Source organism: Barbus barbus, assembly GCF_936440315.1.
Source record: "Barbus barbus genome assembly, chromosome: 26".
Lineage (NCBI taxonomy): Eukaryota > Metazoa > Chordata > Actinopteri > Cypriniformes > Cyprinidae > Barbus > Barbus barbus.
Genome location: NC_136754.1, coordinates 13,034,551 through 13,058,297, shown reverse-complemented (window position 1 = coordinate 13,058,297; position 23,747 = coordinate 13,034,551). Strand labels below are relative to the sequence as shown.

Sequence of the window (23,747 nt, the reverse complement as noted above, 5' to 3'; positions counted from 1 at the left end):
CAAATGCTGTATGTGAAATTACCAGTAAAAGAAAGATGCAGAGCTGCTGTAGACTGAAAATATAAACTGAGGCCTTGAGCAACTTAAAGAAATGGAGAGATTGTGACACAACCCAAAGGAATGCTTCATGTGTGATATATTGCAGTGTTACAAACAAATAGGTTTCTTCTCCCAAGACGAGATTCCACACAAAACATAAATGATCACAATACTTGAGCAATAGCAAGTGTTTTTTTATATATAAAACTTTGGTTAAAAAAAGTGCAACAGAACAAAAACATTGCTCTTTTGATTAGAAAACCTATACAGAGAAAATAAATGTACTTGCAGCAATAGAAAAAAAACCTGTGTAAGGCACAATCTTGTGGAATCTATAAACAAAGATTATCCAAGGCAGTTTAACATTTTTCTGTCCTCTAAATCAAAAACACTACAATTTAATTATAAGTTTCAAATTATATTCGTTCACTTTTTAAATTAGGTAGGATTGCCTCTACACAAACAATAATAAATAAAAAAAATAGCTTTTCACAGCAAGGTGAACAGCATAGTGAGATTCCAACATGGCAGTCAGTAACAAACACAAACAATAACTCAATATAAATATACACAGATGAGTGTCACAGTGTTTCTATCAATGGACTTCAAAACAACCAACATACAAATAATTAGTGTTGTGATTAAATAGTTAGACACACAATTGAGCCATTCAAATGAATGTCTGTGTGAGTGCTGTTAAATTATATTATACATTTTCATGTCAAACTGTAGAGCTCCAGCTTACAATGTGTGAGAAAAAGATCAAGTTAGAACTGTTTATAACGTATCGTGACGAATAAGACAGGATGGCACAGAAAGGACAAAAATAATGAACAAAGAGATGATCGTAAGGCACATGTTCCAACAAGTGTACAACCAAAATTTAGTGTGTCATGTTTGGGTGGTTTTAATTCCTCAATTACATTCAACTGCCCTCCATTCACCCCTATGAATTACACCATCACTCATTAGGAACAATGAGCAGTCACAAAACTGAAAGCAAACTAATAACTGTATCAAACAAAAAGACAATAGATATACAAGTGTCTAAAGTACAGGTGGGAGGGGATTATCTTTCCTGTCTGTTCCTCTGAAACACTAGTCACAGTTGAGGGAAGACAGGACAACACTGTTTAGGACTTAAGAACCCAAGCGAAGGACGAAATGTAAATGAATGTGAAACTGAGTGCAATCCAAGGTTCAAGGAGCAGACGCTGAGGCAGGAATGCAGCCGTTGGCAGTGTGTGTGGGGGGGCTCATTACCTCCGCTATTGTCCTATGAAAGCAAGTGTGGACCGGTGTGGCGTGAATCATGCTCTAATAATTAAGAATCTGCACATCAAAAAGGTCACAGACTCCCTCGTTGTCATCAAGGTTGAAATTGTAATCCACACCAGGGTTGGGTGAAAGTCTTAACAGGGGGAAAACTAACACACACACACACACACACACACACACAAAGTTACACAAAGAGTGCAGATTTGGGTTTATCTAATATACATTTACTAACTAAATAAATAGAGATATACAGTACTGTTAAAAAATGTTAGGGTCAAAAAAGATGTTTTTGAAGCTATTATGCTCACCAAGGCTGCATTTATGTGACCATTAAATGAAATTCTCAAAAATGAAATTCTCATATCTTGGGTTCTTTGATGAAAATAAAATAAAGAAGACAGAAAAGAAAAAAACGTCTTCACTGTCATTTTTGAAAAATACTGACCCAAAACCTTTGAGCTGTAGTGTATATTTTACACTATCTGTGGAGGGAGCTGAAGGTTCGAGTTGCCAAATGTCAGCCTAGAATCTTTAATGACTTAGAGAGGATCTGCAAAGACGAGTGGGACAAAATCCCCCCTGAGAGGGAAAACCCTTTTTGGCAGTCACAGAGGTCAGACGTTTCTTGTGGTAGGCCACCAGGTATGCCATGTCATGTCATGTTTTGCGTTTTTCTGGATTTTTTTGTTGTTATTCTCTCTCTCACCGTTCAGATAATCATACCATTAAAATTATAGACTGATCATTTCTTTGTCAGTGGGCAAACGTAAAAAATCTGCAGGGGATCAAATATTTTTTCTCACTGTATAGCATAACAAGTTAACACTTTACATTAAAAACTTCTCATTTCAGTGCATACAAATACTTCTGGTGATTATTAAAAACAATTGATTTCCAATTTTATTTTTTATACCTTTCACAAAATAAATGAACTCATAATAAAGGTTGCATAACACACATCAATGCCATAAAACATCAAGCCAGAGGCAAAAGTGCTGAGGAAAAACTGGCATGCATAGGAGAACAAAACCTTGAGAGGAACCATCACTCAGCTGTTGGAACCCATCCTCCTCTGGTCAGGACATATTAAAAAGATTTATCTGCACTGCTAGCTATATGATTAACTGATAAAGACAGCAGTGAACTGCTTCAAGTCAGAACAAATATAACCAAAAGTAGCTGTTCTATGTGACCACAAGGGGCCTGTGCAGAAGGCCAGCACTGACGCAAATAAATGACTGGAAAACTTTTTTTAAGAACTTACCATCTGAAGACATCAACTCATCAATGAGGTTAGAAACACCTGGAGGAAGAAGAAAAAGGCAAGTGTAAATTTTCTACTTGAATACAAAAATAACTTTTTTAAACTTAACCATTTTGGAAAAACTGTATATTGTTACAATGGAATCCATGTCACCTTCTCTCTCATCCCTCATTTCTTCCAGCATGGACTGCAGATCCTGACCCTCCATCTCCCTCTGCTGTTCTTCAGGACCGCCTAGAGACCCCTGCATCAACAAACACTGACTAACAGGGGACTCAGAGTTGCATTCTTTAAAAAAAAAAAAAAAAAAAAAAAAAAAAGAGAGAGAAGAGGAAAACTATATTAATAAAAATCAGTCATATTCAAATGCTGTATAAAATTTCTAATATACGCTACAGCTGAAAAGTTTGGGATCGGTAAGACTTTTTTGAACCCAAACTTTTGAACAGTAGTGTATATGGATGTATAATCATAAATATAGTGGTTGGACAAAATAATGTGAACACCCATTATTACGGTTAATATAAAAACAATGCGTGTCTTTCACTGTAGCCTGCACAAATAATCTTTTATTTATCTTTTCATCTATATACTCCATTTTGCAAATCAGAGTAGTACAAGTTGTGTTCAGCAGTGTTCAGTTCAAGTGCTGTGTGAAATGGGTGATTTGTCAGACTTCCAAAAACAACAAATCATGGAAGCCTGTGTACTAGAAGTGTCTATATACTTAATGGGCCATTTATTTTTGTATTTTAAGAACATCAGTCTTTACCATTTTGACTGTGTACACAAAACATTGCAAGACTGCATCAGTGAAGAATGGTGGTGGAAAACTAAAAGTGAATGATAGGGACCAAACACTAAAAGCACAGAACTACTGCTACAAAGTGACAGAAAACCACAATATTCACCTCAAACACCGTGTCTCCATAAAAACCTACCACAGAGTGTTTCACAAAGCCAGCATTCACCAAAAGATTGGAAGCTGCATTAAAGACAAATTGTGGTAAACACCTTTAAAAAGAAGTATTGCCTATTATTTCCTAGGTGTTCACATTATTTTGTTCAACTCCTGTATATAAATGTCACATAAAGGATTATGTATGTAATTTTTTCATTGTTGAAAAATTTTCTCCTATCCTATTTTAATATGCAGAGAGAATGACTGGTGGTACAAAAATCAATCACACCGTAAGGAACGGGGTCAGTATGAAAAAAGCAGTACCCATGTGCATGTCGGGGGACGTGGAGGAGGGTGTGAGTTGGTGCTCTGCAGCAGGGCTTTTGAGCGGCCCACGCTTTAGGTCACAGAGCTCTGCTGAAGAGATGGGGAACCTCTGCAGCCCTGCTGGAGTACTAGGAGGAGTCGGCATGGCAGAAATGTCATCTACAGGTGGGACGGGGACAACAACAGGCTTGGAGCAGCTTGTCTCTCTGTTTATCAGCATCACCTGGATGGGAGCCGAGTGACTTCGCAAGTTCACTTGGTACTTTTTTTGACAATTGTGGCCCTGAATCAACAAAAAAAGGCATGGAGATTATAAACCACCAAAAATTGCAAACACTTAAATATATACATAAATGTAAAATTCACTCAAATTATTCTCAAGGATAAATGGTGAACATGCTCAAGGTTGGTGTAACGTACCATCTCAGGCACTGGGACCTCCAGTTGTGTTCCTGATGGTGCCATGACAGCTAAAAGAGTATCCCCACTGAACGCATCACATATGTCCTCATGTGTCACGTAGCTGTATGTATACAATGCTCAGGAATATGTACCAAGTGATCTTTAATCCTTTTGTAAATTTTTCCACATAGAAATGTACCCATGATACAGAGACATTACATGAGGTGGGAGAAAAACAACAACTATATTTCAGTGCTTTTGCAAGCAAACCCAAAACTTTTCAGGGGAATGCAATATTTTTTTATTCGAGAGCAAGCAAAAACATTAAAATATGAGACGGAAAAAAAGTATAATTCAGTGCTTTTGCATTCTCCTGAGAAACATGCATTCATTTGCAAAAACACAAAACTGAGGATTGACAAAGTATGAGGTGAGAGGAAAAACTATATTTCAATGGTTTTGCAATCGCAAGCAAAGTTTCTCGGGTGAACGCTTTCTTGTTTTGAGAGAGAGAGAGAAAATGCAAAAGCATAACAATATGAGATGAAGAAAAATTGTAATTCATTGCTTTTATGTTCTCCCAAGAATCTTTGCAACCGAAAGCAAAATTTGAGGAGACTTTTTTTTTATTTCAATGCTGTTGTGTTCTATCAAACAGACACTATTTTTTCAAGGCAAGGCAATATTTTTTTCAGAGAAGGCAAAAGGATTGATATATAATTTCCCCTCAAATCTCATATTTATTTTTATCACCATGTTCCCTTAAGAGGCTCTGTTCCATGACATTATAAGTTTTGAGATAAAAAACTGAACTTTGCATAAACCATTTTAATCCAAAGAGGAATAACTGGTGGGGTAAGGCTTAGGAAACTCTAGCATGAACCCGCAATAGACTAGAGACTGGAAAAACTGGACTGGGGCCACTCAAACACCCAACAATAACACCTCATAGTCAAAGAAAGGCAGGTTATAGCACTCAACATGTAATTAGGTGCACTCCTTTTACAATGGCCTTTTTCTGGGACTGTTAATTACCAGGGAAACCAACCAAAAAATACCAGACGAGAATAAAGAAAAAAAAAGAAAAAATTCTGGCTCATACACTGTGAGTAAGGATATCTGCAGCTGGAGGGGTCTTCATTCAGGTGTTTGATGCTTTGTTGCAGACACGCTTTCTGCATGTCCAGTTCTCTCTCTTGAATCTCCAGATCAGCAATATTTGCCTTGAGAAGTTCTACCTGCTCAAGAACTTCCTGAGGCTGGCAGCCTGAAGTCTCCCCTCTAATTAAGACAAGCAACTGCTTTAGAGAACGACTCAACTGTACAGTATGCACACCAAGCATGCGAAGAATGCACATAACATTACAATACTCATAAAATTTTAAGCAGAAACATTTGGTATCACATTGATAACTTCCTTAATCTTTGTACTCACTTCCACTGAATTGTGTTTTTGGTCTTCTTTTCAATGAGCCCAATGCCTTCCAGAACATTGGTGATATCGTAGATTCTCCTCTTCTGTTTGACTGCCAAACTGTCTGCAGCCTATGAAAATAATCACAACGTTATTTACAGAGGTCATCCAATCAGATAAGAAGAACTGCCTATTTAGGGGACCAAACAATAGCTTGGGTTGATATATACTTGGAAACTGGGCTGACATAATTCAGTAGCCCTTGACAGTTATCAGGAGAGTTTACAACGAGTAAGTGTGCCATCATGATAAGCATGGGCAGGTGTGCTAGCACTGGTCACAATGACCTCGTGTGCCCGAAATTCACATAATATCTCCATTATCTGTCCCTTTATGACAGCTGGTGGGAATATAATGGAAAGTAACAAAATTCCAATTTGGTGTCCCATGATGCTTTTAAAGCAGAGGCAAACATTCTCAAATATTTTTTGAACTGAAATTAAATAAAAAAAATTATAAAAAAATAGTAATAAAATCTATTTTTTATTTTTCATTATTAACATACTGAATTACTAAATTATGATGATGCTACAATGTTGCCTTACAAATCTACTGCATTAGAAATAATGTAATTTTCTCCATTTTTACATAAAATGTATTTTGCATTCAATAGTATGCATGAAAAAAGATCTAATATTTGAAAAAAATAATTGGAAATAAGTATATCAATAACTAAAACAATAAATAAACAAGTTTGCAAAAAAAAAATGACATTTTAATTATAAGCTAATATAACTTTATTATTATTATTATTATTATTATTATTATGTTACCGCACAAGTCACATTACAAAAGAAATGGAAAATTACTTAAATTAAGACAGCCCAGAATAGCATTTCTGTTTGCAAATAAATAACATTTTTTTACATAAATGTACTATGCATTCAATGGTAGTAATATGTTACTGCATGAACAAAATGATCAAATTTTAATTAATGAGTGGAAAATATAAGTCTATCAATAACTACACACAATAAATAGACAGGGTTAAAAAAATTATACACACACACACACACACAGACACAGACACAGAGGTGGGCAAAATTATTAGAACATCTTGGAGACGCTGCCACAGTTCTTCTGGATTTAGTCCGTCTCAGTTTGTTTTGTTTCTTCATGTGATTCCAAACAGACTGGATGATGTTAAGATCAGATCTCTGTGTGGAGCACTGGCTGTTGTCAGATTCTTTGTGCAAACAAAAATCTCATTGGATTATTACAATTAATGGCAAAATTAATGTTTGGAAATGTAAACTGATATTTCCTACTGACACACTACAGCAAAGGACAGAAATAACTGACTTAAACCCATTTTTAGCTGATGAAAATCCTAGTGTTCTAATCATTTTGGCCACCACTGTATATATGTGCGTGTGTGTCTTATTTAAAGCATTTTCTGGATGTTAAGCACCATTTGCTGATAGAAAAAAAGGACTTCATTTTTCTTTAAGAGTGTAAGCTCCTATGTTGCTCCACATGAGCGGAAAATAGCTGGTGATTCGACTGAATAATGTATCCAATAGTGCGTCTCTGCCGCCTCAAGCGTCAGGTAACCTTAAACACCTGCCGTGAGAGAATCCCACGGGTTTCTGTTCAAAATCCCCTCTGTCACAATAACACGCCATATCTATTCGCCCATTAACACTTTTAATTAACTACGAGCCAGGCTCGTATTTCTGTTAACCTATATCTAATCTGACAGTAAAAGCCTCACAGGACAGCGAAAGTCCACTCAGGTAAATTACGTACAGTTTCTTTGTGTAACTCTTGACAGACGTCCTCACAGAACAACCTGTCGAGTTTCATTCATTCATTCCGCCACTTGTAAATGTATTTTAACCCACCACTTTGAGATCGAGCACTCCATCTTTGGCCTCTTGAAGCAGAGTAACGAACTTGACTGTGAGGAGACCCAAGCTCTTCTCATGGCGACTGGACCCGTTCGGTGTCGAGTGAGGAAAACTCGCGCTGTTCGACTCAGCCATACCATCCAAACGCCAGGTGTTTTTAAGGATATATTTCAAAAACTCCCTCTTTGTCTTGTTCAGAGGTATGGAGGTCGACTTCAGTTTTGTTAGTGACGGTGAGCGGGAGCAACAATCATCTCTTGCACTTATTTACCTCAGGCTACACTTCTACTACTGATGGCTCGAGGGTTTTTAAATGAGAGGAAATGACGTTGGATTACCGTTACTATGACAACGTCTCCACTTGAGCGTTCGACTTCGAACAGAGGTACATTCAACTGAAATGCTTTGAGAATTCGACACACTTTTAAAATTTAATTTAATCCTCCAAAATTACACAACAAACAGCGTAACAAGGATATTATAATTTAATTATACAATTTAAACAAAAGGCCTGTAGTATATAAAAAATAGCAGTATATAATGCTGTATGCTCAAGGTACAAAAGTTTTAGAAGATATATATATATATATATATATATATATATATATATATATATATATATATATATGTGTGTGTGTGTGTGTGTGTGATAAAAAAAAAGAAGTTTCACAGTTTTGACGATTTTCTATAGAATTTAAAGCATAAAGCCAAAAAACAGTAGGCAATACAGTAGGCTAGACACTCAGAAGTACAATAATTTCAGGATATGTTCTCAGCCAGCCTGAGAGACAGTGACTTAAGTCTTGAAAAAGGCATCTTCCAAGTTTTCGTCTTTGGTTTGTGACGGATAGGAGGTTAGAAGGCTTTCAGCACTTGTGTGAGGCGTCTCATTTTCTCCTCCATTACCCTTTTATTACTCTCAGTTTCCTCAAGCAGCTGACGCATTTCCTCCTCCACCTGGAGCACCTGTGGTTAAAAATAAATAAACAAATAAATGTTCTTGAGAAAGCAGTCTCCCAGTCAATCATCCAATTCATCAAGACATTAAATGAAAAACAACTCATTCTAGAGTCTGCTCACTTTAGTCTAGCAGTTTGCCTGCATGTGCCAACAATATGAATGACAATACAGTGAATCAATACATATAAATAAATACTTTAGTGGCAGTAATACCTTCTGATTGGCCTTTTCTATTTGTTTCTGTTTGTCATTCACAAGACGAAGTATTTCAGCCTGATGGGAAGCTTGCAGAGATTCCAGTTGTCTACGGAAGGCATCATCCACACTGTGAAGCTTCTCCACTGCCGCTCTAATAAAAATTTTTTTTACAAAATTTTTAAATGTATGCTACTGTATATACTTCATTGGCCAAATTAGGGCCTGCTGCCCATCCCATACCGGTGTGCTTGTAAAGCCTTGTCTTTTTCCTCTATCAGTGCTTTCTCTTTGGAATCAAAACCCTCCTTCATTCGCTTCACCTGGCTTTCAAGCCTGTTCAACAGTTCTGCCTTTTCCTGCCATTTTTTACTTGAGGCCCTGCAAAATTTAAAATATTTAACATATTACTAAGCAACTGTGTGATGGTGGGAGACATCAGCATACATCCTTTCAAACAATGGCATACTGTCCATAATCAGTAAGTTTGGGTGAAATCTTGGAACCATGAGATGTTTGCGTTTAATCAGTGTTATTCCATACCTGTAAGTCTCTTTAACTTCATCAAGCTCCACCTCCTTATCAAGGAGCTGTTGTTTCAGCTCCTCCTTCCTGATACTGAGCTGCTCCATGGTGTCTCTGAGCTCCACTGCAGAGGCCATCTCCTCCTCCAGCTGCTGCTTCAGCTTTCGCTGGTCCTGCACAGTCTCGTCACGAAGTTTACGTATCTGCTCATCTCGCTCCAGCAATGCCTATAGAAGCAATATGTCAGAGAAAAGTGAGCCAGGCAATGAAAACTGACACTTATTACACATGAGATTTTTCTCTTAGACCATTTTATTTTGTACTTAAATGCATTAAATTAGCAGATGTAAATCACATATTTTGATAGATTTGAACCACAATAAATATCCAATTTATCTTATTTGATCTAATTCATATCTTAGCTTATAGTTGTTGTTTTTTGAGTGAGTAGGACTTTACCTCTTTTAGTTTACGAATAGTCTCTGTCTGGTCATCAACAATCTTAGCTTTAATCCTGAGTGCATCATTGTTTCTCTCGTTCTGCTTCTTCTGCGATTCCAGTTCGCCTAACAAAACCTCAATTCTGGCCTCCAGTCGACCACGGTCCTGTGCTAAGGATGCACCTAAATAAATGGACAAATACAAAAATGAGCTATGTCTGGGTTATACTTTCTTAAAGTTTTCTTGAAGTTACTGAAGTACCTTGCTGTGCAAGTTCTTGGCCCCAGATCTTCCTCTCTGCCCGTAGTCCATCTATGACAGACTCTTGAGCAGTAAGCTGGGAGAGCAGCTTGGACTTGTCCTTTTTCAGTAGCTCCACCTGTAGGTTAAGCCGTTTATCTTCCTCTAACCTGGATTCCAATGACTGTACACGGGTCTAGCATACCAAAACAGAGCATAATGTTATTTATAAAGCATTACTTAAAAAGTGATCGAAATTTGATATGTGATGATTTGACAAAAATCTGCAAAGGACACAACAAAATCAAGAACATTTTTGTTAGTAAAATCTTTTGGTCATACCTTGAACTCAGCGGCGGCTTCTCGCTTGGCTTTGAGGAGCTCAGCAATGCGCGTTTTCTGTTCTTTCACCATAGCTGTGAGCTCCTGCACCAAAGAGGCTGACTGCTTCTCTTTCTGCTGAGACTGGTTGAGACTTGACTTCACATCTAGGAGTTCAGCAGATACCTGATCAAACCCTTCCTTTACCTACAAATCACAAACACACACACACGCACACTGTTTAAGGGTAACCAGTCAGAAAAATCTGGGTTTTGTGTAGGGCTGTGCAATTAATCGAATTCGATTATCAAGCACATCTAGTCAGTAAAACCGGTTTCTTGATTAGTAGTTAATCGCCATCACCTGCTTTCAAATGGAGCGGGAATTACTACAGAGTAATTTCGTGTTCATAAATCGAAGGCGATTAATTGCACAGCCCTAGTCTTGTGTCATTAAAATTTCTGACATTTTAGGCAGCATTCTTAACTAAAACTATTGAACATTTTTTAAATTAAAGCTGAAATAAAATATAAATATTAGATAAAAAAAAAAAAAAGTTAAATAAGTTTAAATTGAAGCACTAAACTTACTAACGGAAATAAAAATAAATTAAAACTATTCCGAAATATAAAAAAAAAAAAAAAAAGACAAAAAAACATACAAAATAAAATGTAAAAATATATAACAATATAAATATATAAAAATTAAAGCTTATTCAAAATATTACTAAAAGCTATAAATGGTACATACATAATACTGAAACAGTACTGATTTTAAATACTGCACAGTACTGTTTTTCTCTGTTTCCTCAGGACTGACATATTTTTCTAAAAATAGTTTTTCAAATAAGAACCATGTTCTCCCCAGTGGGTTCAAATTTAGCATCGATCCAAACAAAACTGTAGATCTTTCTTTATTTTGTTCAGACTAAAAATGATCTCGGAATTTAAATTTACCTCTGAGAAACGCTTTGCCTCAATGGTGAGAGCCAGCCGAAATTCATCCTCTAGAGCAGCATACTGTGTCCTAGCATCAGAGATCTTCTGTTCCAAATCAGTCTGTTTCTGAGAAAATCTCTGCTCTGTTGCCACCACCTCTTTGGCTACAGCCTCCTTAAACTCAGTTCCACCAGGAAGTAGCCGCGTTGCAAGCTCTTTCCTGTCCCACAAAGTCAAACAGGTGCAAGATGAAACAGTTGAAATTTCCTGTTTGTAAACAGAACCATTTTCAAGCAGTCACTCTTTGTATAAAATGATCATGACATGATTCCATGTGGTGCTTGTGTACCTGTGCATCTCCTCTCTAGAAGCCAACAGTTCATGCAACTGCTGCATCTTCTCTTTGTGCTGTCGAGCTGATGCGCGGAGGATTTCAACTTCCCTTTTTAAGGCAGATGCTTTATTCTCTAACTCCTGAGTCCTCTTCATCTGAAATAATATAGCAGGTCATTCACTTTTAATGTTGTACAGAGAACTATTTCATTTTGAAGAGTGTTTTTCTCATGGCAGCCGTTCAAACACATGCAAAAGGTCAGGTGTAAATATTCCTATAACTCAATTCAAAGGATTCAAATGTCAAAAAGAAATTGAAACATGTTTGCAATTCAGCCATATGCCTGTATATTTATCTGGGAACTGCTTCTGGAACCATCCCACAGAAAATGCCCTTTAGATGACTAGTAGTATTTCACTGTCTAAGCATTCTTGCAAGAAGGAATAGTTCTTGTCAGATCAATGAAGACTGGATGTATGGTTCAGATATGAACCAGTGCCACTCTATACAGCATACTGGAACATTCAGTTCATGCTATGGATCCGTCACTACTAAAGATATGGACTGCAACTGTTCTACCTCTTCTGCACGCTGCTGGACCCTGAGGGCCTCTGCTTTGGTCATGCTGTCCTCCAGACTGCGCAGCACCCTCTTGTGTTGGTCTTCCCGTTTGTGCACCTGCTCCAGCTGTTCTAACGCAGACCTGTATCTCTCCTCCAACTCCTGCAAACGAGTCTGCAATGCTGCCCGATCAGAGCGCTCTTTTAACAACAACTCCTTCAACCTAAAGGAATAAGACCGATTAGAGCTGCTTTTTCACAATATCTTTGAAAATTCCTTTTCTTTCACCATGTTTTGGAGAATTAGAATTTTTAAATGTAATTTATTCCTGTGATGGCAATGCTGAATTTTGAGCAGCCATTATTCTAGCCTTTAGAATCGTGCGATCCTTCAGAAATCATTCTAATATTTTAGTTTGGTGCTCAAGTAACATTTTTTATTATTGTCAATGTTGAAAACAGCTGTGCAGCTTTTTGAAAACTATAAAAAAAAATAATAATAATAAAAAACAGGATTCTCTGATAAAATAAGGAAATGACTCAAAAAATCTAAACCCTTTCAAACCAAATACAATACAGAATATCTGAATGATACCAAGGTGCAACATGTTGCCGCTACACACGGGTACATCTCCGATACATTGCACAATAATAATAAATGAATAACACACTAAACTTAATATATGACACTATTACATTAATTTACATTCACACATACTCAGCAGACGAAGAGTTAACAAAACAGATACTGGACTGTGAGGCGAGAGTCATTAGCAGCAAAGTGCTGCAGGGGTGGCAATTAGGATTGATTGATGATCTGCAGCAGACATGTGCCTGTCACCATGACTTTAATCTCCATTATAATTACGATTTATCACCAGGGGGAGCGCGTGGGCTATAATATTAGAACACAATATCAGGGCCGTCATCACGCCACAGAAACTGCCGTGCAGGTGGGAAGGCAGAGTTTCATATAACAGGGCCCTGCAGTAGGGTCTCTGGAAACTCCTAATAAAATTTAATTATACTCAAGTGTATTCAGATCCAACATTTCAGCTGGAGCTGACACCAATTAGGTGCAATACGTCAAGCCAAACATTCTCTCCAAACACTTGGATGGCTGGAGATTGTTAAGGTGTCCTTGATGGAAGAGAGTGTTTGAATGAGTGAGATAATAGATGTTGCAGCTAATTGTGTTGGTTGGTAATATATAAATATATATTAATTTGACTCTCAGCTGCAGGACTCTTAATTAGGCTGCTCAATTTGCATTCATTTCATTCACATTGGTTTCATTGTAAAAGTAAAACAGAACAAAGAGACAAAGTAAAACTATATTTCTTAATATTAACAGAGGACTCTACATGCCCTCACCTGTCTGTGGTGTGTAAGGCAAAACTTTGCAAGTCCTTTTCCTCGCTGGCTCGAGTCTGCAGGTTCTTGACCTGTTCAGAAAGTCTCTTTGCAGCCTGCTCTGCCTTCCAGCGCCGCTCCCGCTCCTGGTCTCGCTCTTCCACAATTGCCTGCATGTAAACACACGCGCTTTACTCTTTGCAAATTTACATTTAGCTTAATAAAGAGAAATGTTGGACCTGCGCAATGTAGTTTGCATACCCTGTAGGTTTCCTCTTGAGTTTGAGCTGAGCTTTTGTTAGGACTGGCTTTGATGCTTTTAGGGCCCTTTTTTACTGACTCTGTAGATTCAACAGACCCAGAGCTCTGGACTGATGTCCTCCTACGGGGGCCAACAGCCTGCTTTGTGGATCTCTGCTTTTGTGTATTTGTCACACTGCAATGAAAGCAAAAGCCATTTCAGACTAGTAAGACTGTGAGGTTCTTTAATATGTAATCAATATATTTTATATTAAAATAAATTAAAACAGGAATAGTGTTAAATATAATTACAATTTAAAATAACTGCTTTCTATTTTTATGTATTTTAAAATGCAATTTATTCCTGTGATGGCAAAGCTGAATCTTCAGCGGTCATTTCTTCAGTCTTCAGCATCACATGATCCTTCATAAATCAATCTCCTATGCTGATTTAGTGCTCAATTATTATGAATTATTGGTTTCTCGGTTATTAGTGATGGCTCTTATTATATTATTAATGTTGAAAACAGTTTTTGCTGCTTAATATTTTGGTGGAAACCTTGATAAATTTGTATGATTCTTTGATGAAAAAAAGTGAAGTCTTTGAAGAAAGTTCAAAGGAAAAGCATTTATTTGAGATTGAAATCTTTTATAACACTGTAAATGTCTTTACTGCCACTTTTGATGAATAATAACAAGTAATAACAAGAAATGTTTCTTGAGCACCATATCAGCATATTAGAATGATTACTGAAAGACTGGAATAATAGATGCTGAAAATTAAGCTATGGCATCACAGAAATAAATTAAAGTATGTTAAAAATGGTTCTTTTAAATATGAATAATATTTCAAAATAGTACTGTTTTTACTGTATTTTGATCAAATAAATGCAGCCTTGGTAAGCGTATAATAAGAACATTAAAAATTCTTAGTCATTCCAAACGTACATAATTATTATAGAAAAAAAAAAAAATTATATATATAATATTTATGATATATATTATAATATATATAATATTTATGTAACTTTGGAATATATATATATATATATAAGATAAATCAGATTTTTGCACATGTCCTGAAAGTAGACAAAGAGATCCCAATCAAACAAATGAGACTAAAATATTTTCTTTGTCATTTATTTATTCAGGAAAATGATCCAATATTGCATATCTGTGAGTGGCAAAAGTATGTGAATCTCTTGGAGTTAGCAGTTAATTTAAAGGTGAAATTAGAGTCCATTTGTGCAGAGGTGTTTTCAGTCAGTGCAATGACTATCAAATGTCAGTACGTGACCTGTTTTATTCAAAGAAAAGTCTGATCATGTTTGTGGGAGTGAATCATGTCATGAACAAAGGAGATTACTCAGGATCACGGAAAAAGAGTTGATGTTGCTCATCGGTCTAGAAAAGGTTACAAAACCATCTCTAAAGAGTTTGGACTCCACAAATCCACAGTCAGACAGATTGTGTACAAATGGAGGAAATTCAAGACCACTGTTATACTTATAAACACAGTCATGGCCAAAAATATCAGCACCCTTGGTAAATATGAACAAAGAAGGCTGTGAAAATTAATCGGCATTATTAATCCTTTTGATCTTTTATTTTTTTAAAATCACAAAAATCTAACCTTTCGTTGGATAATAAGAATTTAAAATGGGGGGAAATATCATTATGAAATAAATGTTTTTCTCTAACACACATTGGCCACAATTAACGGCACCCTTTTATTCAATCCTTTTTGAAACCTCCATTTGCCAGTTTAACAGCTCTAAATTTTCTCCTATAATGCCTGATGAGGTTAGAGAACACCTGACAAGAGATCAGAGACCATTCCTTCATCCAGAATCACTCCAGATCCTTCAGATTCACAGCTCTATGTTGGTGCTTCTTCTCTTCAGTTCACCTCACTCATTTTCTACAGGGTTCCGGTCAGAGGACAGGAATGGCCATAGCAGAAGCTTGGTTTTGTGCTCAGTGACCCATTTTTGTGTTGTTTTTGAGGTTTGTGTTTGGATTATTGTACAGTTGGAAGATCCAAACATGACCCATTATAAGATTTCTAACAGAGTCAGTCACTTATTGATTTTTTATCTGTTGGTATTTGATAGAATCCATGATACCATGTGTCTAAACAAGATGTCCAGGACCTCCAGCAGAAATATAGGCCCACAACATCAAAAATACAGCAGTATATTTCATTGTACACATGGGGTACTTTTTATCCCTGTGCTCACCAAACCCATCTTGAGTGTTTGCTGCTAAAAAGCTAATTTTTCAGTTTCATCTGACCATAAAAGCCAGTCCCATTTGAAGTTCCAGTCGTGTCTGTGTCCAGTCGATAACTAAATATGCTGGAGTTTGTTTTTGGATGAGCTAGGAGAATTTTTCTTGAAACCCTCCCAAACAACATGTGGTGATGTAGGTGTTGTTTGACCTTTTTTTTTCTTGTTCATAATCACCCCGGAGTGCTCAAAATTGTGAATATGAATGGGAATATACTTATATACTTGGGATATTTTACTCTTATTTTAAGAATTTCTAGGGGTGCCAATAATTGTGTCCAACGTGTATTTTAGAAAAACATTTATTTCATAATGATATTTTCCTCCATTTTAAATTCTTATTATCCAATGAAAGGTTAGATTTTTGTGATTTTTTTCAATAAAAGATCAAAAGGATTAACAATACAGATTAATATTCACAGCCTTCTTTGATCATATTTACCAAGGATGCTGATATTTTTGGCCATGACTAAACTGAATTCCAGAGATTTTGGGACGTTTTTTAAATTTGAATAAAATTAAAACTAAATGAATTTCAAATCACATGAGACAATATTGTATTCACAATGGAACATAGATAAATGTTTAACTGAGAAATTTTACAAATTTTATGCACAAAATTAGCTCATTTTAAATTTGATGCCTACTACAAGTCTCAAAATAGTTGGGACGGTGGCATGTTTACTATGGTGTAGCATCTCTTCTTTTCAAAACATTTTGAAGACATCTGGGCATCGAGGTTATGAATTTCTGGAGTTTTAGTGTTGGAATTTGGTCCCATTCTTGCCTGATATATGTTTTCAGCTGCTTGAGTTTGTGGTCGTATTTTTCATTTAATGATGTGCCAAATGTCCTCTATAGATGAAAGATCATATGCACCCCCATACCATCAGAGATGCTGGCTTTTGAACTGAATGCTGATAACACACTAGAAGGTCTCCCTCCTTTTTAGCCATTAATAATAATGTCAAATTTGGACTCATCTGACCATAGAACACTTTTCCACTTTGAAACAGTCCATTTTAAATGAGCCTTGGCCCACAGGACACGATGGCGCTTCTGGACCATGTTCACATATGGCTTCCTTTTTGCATGATAGAGTTGGCATCTGCAGATGGCACGGCGGATAGCTATCCGATCATGAAAAAGACGAGGTGTAAATGCCCTCCGAAACGCATTCGAGATGGATATAAATCCGATCGCTCAAACCACTTCAGGACGAAACTGGACAAGTGTAAATGCATCTGGTTGTTGAAATCACATATGCTAATTTTACTCCTCCCAAAATATTAAAATAATAAATGTATTAGAGCATTTTATAGGCTACATGGCATAGTCAGATATGACAGCGCTAATGGAACAAGCGTCACCGCAGATGAGTAGCTGAGTATCTCTTCAGCAAGCCGACACACAATCTGCTGCGAATGAAACAAAGTAAGTCGCAGACGCTCAACACACAATCATCTTCATTAAAAGTAGTGAGACTAACCTATCTTTCCAGTGCTGATGTCACGCTCTCTCTTGTTGTGGTCTCTGATATTGAAATTAGCTGACAATTAATAAAATGCAGCGCATATGTATTGGTTTCATTTACGTGAACTCCGTTAAATTTGCATGTAGCGCAGGAATTGAAGAACGGATTTATATTCGTTTTGCGAAGACACATTTATGTGGCCAAGTGTAAATGGAAACATTTTAACAAATCAGATATAACAAATCAGATATAACAGATATTTAACAATATCCGATCAGAGAAAATGCATGAAGTGACCAGGTGTAAACAGGCCCTAAGAAATCCCTTTTATAGCTAATCATGTTACAGACCTGATGTCAATTAACTTAATTAGTAGCTAGATGTTCTCCCAGCTGAATCTTTTCAAAATTTGTTGCCCCCGTAACAACTTTTTTGAGACCTGTAGCAGGCATCAAATTTGAAATTAGCTCATTTTGTGCATAAAATTGTAAAATTTCTCAATTTAAACATTTGTTATGTTATCTATGTTCTATTGTGAATAAAATATTGGCTCATGTGATTCGAAAGTCTTTTAGTTTTCATTTTATTAAAATGTAAAAAACGTCCCAACATTTCCAGAATTCGGGTTGTGTGTATATACACACATATATATACACATATACATATATATACATATATACATACATATATACACACACACACATATATATATATACATACATATATATATACATACATACATACATATATATATATATACACATACATATATATACATACATATATACACACACACACATATATATATATACATACATATATATATATATACATACATACATACATACATATATATATATATATATATATATATACATACATATATATATATATACATACATACATACATACATATATATATATACACATATACATACACACACATATATGCTAACTTAATGGTACATTAGTGTATGTATTGAATGATTATTGCTGTAACTTCTCAATAGTAGCTCTCTCTAAAGCTCCATGTTATTGCAGCTTAAGTTTTGATTAAGTTAAATAAACTGAATTTAGTGACAGTGTAATCATTCATGTGTACAAGCAATTTTAAGGAGGAGCAAGGACAATTTATAAACTGCCCTGATTACTGAACTACTGCAAAGCCTTTGTCTAAAGTGCGGCGCTTTTCTATGATTCTGAACCTTATTAAGTTAGATTTACAAAAAAAAGAGAGTACTGAGGAAGAATGCGTCAAGTAAATATTTTGCAACCTCTCAAAACACAATGCAAGCACTGTGCTGGAGCAAATTACATTATTAATCAAATCCAGTAAACTGTAATGAGATGTGTTTGTGCAACTTGCATCCAAATTCTCAATAAGCACTTGAAATTCAGTTTGAGACAAAATGCATTTATAAATATGAATGTGTACAAGTTACTTCACCAGTCAGATTGTTTGGGTTTGTTGTCCTTTGTCAGTTTTTTCCCTGAAGAGCCTCTGGGATTAAACAGGATTCTGGAATGCCGTTGGTTCTCTTTTGCACTGTCACATTCACTCTCTGATGTCTGATCGGTGTCTCTTTTTGCTTTATGTATCACAGAAGGTACAGTGCTGTTTGTTTTAAAGCCATCCCCTGTAGGGACCTAAATTCAAATGTACAATTTAGAATAATGCAATTTCATAAACTTTGGAAACGTGCTATTTTTATGAATTAGTGACCATTAATGATTAAATTAATAGTAACTGAAATGTAGTAATCAATTTTCCATTTCTTTACCTTCTGAATGAGATGGGAAACCTGCTGCTCTAGTTTTTTAATTCGCTGCTCATTTTCTTGATTTTCTGCAGTTGGTTTTCCACCTCGTTGTCGAAACTGGGTCAGGACTTCATCGATCCGCGGAGTAGTGAGAGGAGAATCTAACTTTGCCTTCATAACAAAAAAACACATTGAACATAAACATGTCTCATAACCACTTCAAGAAGATTCAAATGTCATTCTCAGTCTAAAAGCAGATAAGTATCTGAGGATCTTGAGAAAATAAACAGGATCATTAAAATAGTTTACCAGTTCTCCATTAACACTAGCGTCTGATGAAATTAAAAACTCAAGAAAGTCCTCAAGACCAGGAACATCCATAGGACTGTCCTCTGCTAAAGAAGATGGATTTCCTATGCGATCTACTCCATCTAGTGTAGTGACTTGATGCAGAGACTGAAGAACCATCTCTCTATAGCCTACAAACAAAGGAAGAACATACTAGTGAAAAAATGTATAAATCTTATATATTCTTTTTGGTCCTTTTAGGCCATTTCAGATTTTCCACACCAGTTTGCTTGTATGAAAAAAAAATTCTTGATTTTCCTTCAGGGTTTTTTTCCTACAAACCTGGCAGTGAGCAGACTGGATTCTGTGCACCATCCTTGCTAAGAGTAACATCTTTCAGATTCTGCAGTCCCACCATGCACTGCAGCAGGTGGTTCATGCTATCCAAACGATTGCTGTGGAGCTGCAGGTACTTTAGTTTGTACTCTGTTCCATGAAGATACAAGAGACCTGAAAGCATAGAGCAGTGAGTGAATACACAGTTGTCCAACTGTGATCTACACTATTGTTCAAAATTTGGGGGTTCAATAATAATAAATTAAATTAAAAATTAATACTTTTATTATATTTATAATAAATATATTTATATTAATACTTTTAATACTTTATTCAGCAGGGATGCACTGGTAAAATGTGTCAAGAATTTTACATAGTTCCATTTCGATTAAACACTGTTCTTTTGAATTCTCTCATCAACAAATCCTAAAAAAAAATGTATTATGGTTTTCATAAAAATTACGCCGCATAACTGTTTTCAACATTGATAGTAAGAAATGTTTATTGAGCACCAAATCAGCACATTAGAGTGATTTTCTGAAGGATCATGTGACACTGAAGAGTGGAGTAATGGCTGACAAAAAAAAAAAAAAAAATCAACTTTTGCTTTGAATTACATTTGAAAATATTTTAAAATAGAAATACTTATATTATAGTCAATAATTATATATATCAAAATAAAATTATTTTAAATTTTAATAATATTCTGAAAAATTCAGATTTAAAAAAAAATGTGGGAAATGTATGTTTCACTGAAGAAGGCTTGTTGGCGAAACATTTAATTGTTGATTGCTCTGTAGCACAATAAAAATAAATTACAAGTCATTAAGAAGATATAGTGAGTGTGGATCCTTTATCTGAAAGTTGTTTTTCTGATCAAATAAATGAAGCTTTGGTAAACATAAGAGGCTTCTTTTTATATAAAAAAAAAATTACCAACCCCAGACTTTTTAATGTTAGTGGCATTTCTTATCTTGAATGTTGAATAATTCAGAGAGCAAAAACAAACTACTCAAGAATTAACACTGATGGGAATGCAAACTAACCTACCAGTTAGGTCATTTATTTGATTGTAGGCCAAATTCAGTCTTGTGAGACTTGTTAGTCCATTAAGTCCTGAAAGAAATCCATGTATTGACAGATTACAAACCAAAGACACCCAATTAGAAGTAATAACAAGAAGGAACTGTTTAAGACCAAATTGAAAACAGACACGCGTTCATTTTACCATTAAAATTATACTACAGGGCATTACAAACATTTACCACATTTTCTGCCCTAAAAAAGTGAGCTTTACCTTCTACTTTGGTGATTAAGTTGCAGGACAGGTTTAAGGTGCACAGTGAGGACAGGGAAGCTAATCCCTCTATATGACAGATGTGATTGGATGACAGGTCCAGATGTCTTATGTGCCATGCTGTCGTCAAGCCCTCAATCTTAGCGAGGCGATTACAGTGAAGATTCAGAGATGAAATACTGGGATTCAGGGGGACCTCTAGTAGACTAAAAATGAAACTCTTCAGTGAAGTCACAGTCACACACTGTACTTAAAATACAGTCTGTTAACAGGCACTTCTGCTGTAAAACTGGACAATGGGTTAAACTGACCTTGAAATATCCTTATCAATTAGACAGAGCTCTCCAACAGCCATGACCTGCTACAGACACACTGAGAACAAGTTTCTGTTATCAACCTGCCCACAATAACCCGCAGGCCTCTGGGGTGTTGCATGACTCAATAAGTAACAACAATATGTTAACAACAACATAACGTGTTACTGTTTCACACAGCTAGACGTTTATTTACATTGCTGCTAAAGTAACTTTTAAATTGGGTCTTTTAATTCCGATAATAAGAACTAAGGCGACGAAGTGACAGAAGTTAAGTTTTAGACACTTGACAACACAACACACGATGTAAACAAAGCCCAGACTGATTATGTAATATAATTTACGTTAATCACAGGCCAGCTCTTCTATTAAAAGATATGCAGAGCTGCCAGGGTTGTATACAACTATTGCTAGGTAAAGCTTTAATATAGCTTTCATTTCAAATGCAAAGTGATGTGACGTTAGTCAGTTCTTCTGATAGCCTTTGATTATTTTTTGTTGATTTCACGATAACTTCCTCTTTCTTTACACTATAAATAATATGTATGTATGTTATAATTACCTACCTGACTTGTAGTAAACTTTAACTGCCTGCGAAGGATTCAAAGATTGCCATTATATTTTTACCGCTGCAGAAATTAAAAGTCCCGCTTACTAATTCCTACTTCCGGCCGAGTGCGAAGTCTTCTTCTTCTTCTTCTTTTAGGATTTAATGGCGGTTGGCAAACCAACGTAAAAAGCTGCATTCCCGCCACCTACTGGAAAGGAGTGTGAAGCGCAAAATGAATAGAAAGTTTAGAAACAAAAGGCTACTTATTAAAAAAAACAAGAGAAATACCGGTATCCTATATCTTGTTAATCAATCCTGTTTCCTTTAAATAAACAACTAATTCGCGATATATTCTTGATTGATTATGTCAATCACCTAACAAAACCGGGCTTGACAAATCATTTATTTCCAAATATCTTAAAGCTTGACTTAGTTGGAAACGTTCTCTTTCATAAGCCTCACATTTTATCAGTACATGTTCTACATCTTCTGTTAACCCACATTTGTCACAATTTCCATTCTCATGTTTTCCTATTCTATATAAGCATTGATTTAATAAACAATGTCCAATGCGCATTCTTGTTATTAAAACGTCCTCTTTCCTGTTTCCAAATCTTCTTCTCTCTGAACCAACTTTCTCTTGTATACAGTATAAATGTATACCTTTTGCGCCCTTTTTCCATTCATTCTGCCATATTTCGTGTACTTCTTTCGCTATTATCCCTTTTATTTCTGTTTTAATGTCACTTCAATGTCTATTTGAGAATGATTTAATGCCTGTTTATCCAGATGATCGGCCTCCTCATTTCCTTTCACACCCATATGTGATGGTACCCACACAAAATTTACCAGAAGTCCATACTGTCTTATTCTAAAAAGACTTTGTATTACTTCATTTATCATATCTTGTCTTGCTAATGATTTTCCACTTGACAAACTGTTTAGTGCTGAAAGAGAATCTGTGCATATTACTGCCTTTGTTGGTTGTATTTCTTCTATCCACTGAAGTGCCAATAAGATTGCTATTAGTTCTGTAGCAAATACAGAAATATGATCTGAAGTTCTTTTTGACATTTTAATTTTGAATAGAGGAATATATACAGCAGTTTTCCCAGAGTCTGGATCCTTTGAACCATCAGTGTATAATTGTACTGCACTATAATAAGTAAAATCTAAATATTTCTGTACAACTAAACTTTCTAATACACTTGTTTCATTATTATGCTTTTCTTTATGCAATTGGATATCAATCAAAGGCATTGGGAAAAGCCAAGGAGGAATGGCTGACCTAGCCACAGTAGGGGCAATATATGTCACTTAAACCCATTTTCTTTGCTTCCTCATTGGCCTTCCATCCAAAGATTGATAACTTTTTAAATTCATATTCCCGACAGTCCTTCAACACCATTTTAACTGAATGATTATCCGAATGTCCCTTTATGGACATTTATGCTCCGAATGTCTCTCCCATCTCTACATGAACTGCTGATAATGGGGATGATCTAAAAGCTCCAAAACAAATTCGCATTGCTTGTGATTGTATTGCCTCTAATTTTAAAAGTTGTGTTTTACATGCAGAGCTATATACCATACTGCCATAATCAATAGCCGATCTTATCAGAGCACAATATATTCTTTTAAGGGACTGTCTGCAAGCTCCCCAATCAACTCCTGCTAGACATCTCATAACATTTAACGCCTTTTTGCATTTGTCCACCAATTTCTGGATATGGATTCAACTTCGAATCCATCCATATTCCTAGAAATCGAACAACTGATGTTTGCTCCCACTCTTGAT

General features: G+C 35.8%; 2 protein-coding genes across 2 annotated transcripts; both read right to left on the bottom strand.

Annotated features, from left to right (window-relative positions):
- Positions 1 to 119: 119 nt before the first annotated feature.
- Positions 120 to 7,860, bottom strand: LOC306845513 (transcription factor E2F5-like). Its single transcript, XM_079378368.1, has 8 exons — positions 7,530 to 7,860; positions 5,647 to 5,756; positions 5,316 to 5,492; positions 4,230 to 4,332; positions 3,807 to 4,092; positions 2,735 to 2,869; positions 2,582 to 2,620; positions 120 to 1,466 (listed from the first exon to the last, which is right to left on the bottom strand). The coding sequence occupies exons 1-8, from the start codon at positions 7,668 to 7,670 to the stop codon at positions 1,357 to 1,359; spliced, it is 1,101 nt and encodes a 366-aa protein (XP_079234494.1). The 5' UTR covers positions 7,671 to 7,860; the 3' UTR covers positions 120 to 1,356.
- A 351-nt stretch (positions 7,861 to 8,211) lies between these two features.
- On the bottom strand, positions 8,212 to 22,078 carry LOC306846565 (leucine-rich repeat and coiled-coil domain-containing protein 1-like). Its single transcript, XM_079380026.1, has 20 exons — positions 21,966 to 22,078; positions 21,397 to 21,457; positions 21,086 to 21,291; positions 20,839 to 20,904; positions 19,795 to 19,962; positions 19,474 to 19,643; positions 19,186 to 19,335; positions 18,852 to 19,051; positions 13,664 to 13,838; positions 13,424 to 13,572; positions 12,069 to 12,273; positions 11,505 to 11,644; positions 11,174 to 11,375; positions 10,239 to 10,424; positions 9,918 to 10,092; positions 9,675 to 9,838; positions 9,234 to 9,442; positions 8,934 to 9,071; positions 8,709 to 8,844; positions 8,212 to 8,501 (listed from the first exon to the last, which is right to left on the bottom strand). Exons 2-20 carry the CDS (start codon positions 21,438 to 21,440, stop codon positions 8,391 to 8,393), a joined length of 2,994 nt encoding a protein of 997 aa, XP_079236152.1. The 5' UTR covers positions 21,441 to 21,457; positions 21,966 to 22,078; the 3' UTR covers positions 8,212 to 8,390.
- Positions 22,079 to 23,747: the final 1,669 nt, after the last annotated feature.

Coding starts and splice junctions, on each gene's coding strand:
- LOC306845513 (XM_079378368.1), bottom strand. CDS start 7,670: ATGGCTGAGTCGAACAGCGCGAGTTTTCCTCACTCGACACCGAACGGG. Junction 2,870..3,806: donor GTCCCCCGACATGCACATGG/GTACTGCTTTTT, acceptor TTTTTTTTAAAG/AATGCAACTCTGAGTCCCCT. Junction 1,467..2,581: donor TGAGTTGATGTCTTCAGATG/GTAAGTTCTTAA, acceptor TGTGTGTGTTAG/TTTTCCCCCTGTTAAGACTT.
- LOC306846565 (XM_079380026.1), bottom strand. CDS start 21,440: ATGGCTGTTGGAGAGCTCTGTCTAATTGATAAGGATATTTCAAG. Junction 19,644..19,794: donor TCCAGTCTGCTCACTGCCAG/GTTTGTAGGAAA, acceptor CTTTGTTTGTAG/GCTATAGAGAGATGGTTCTT. Junction 10,425..11,173: donor AGGCAAAGCGTTTCTCAGAG/GTAAATTTAAAT, acceptor TGTGATTTGTAG/GTAAAGGAAGGGTTTGATCA.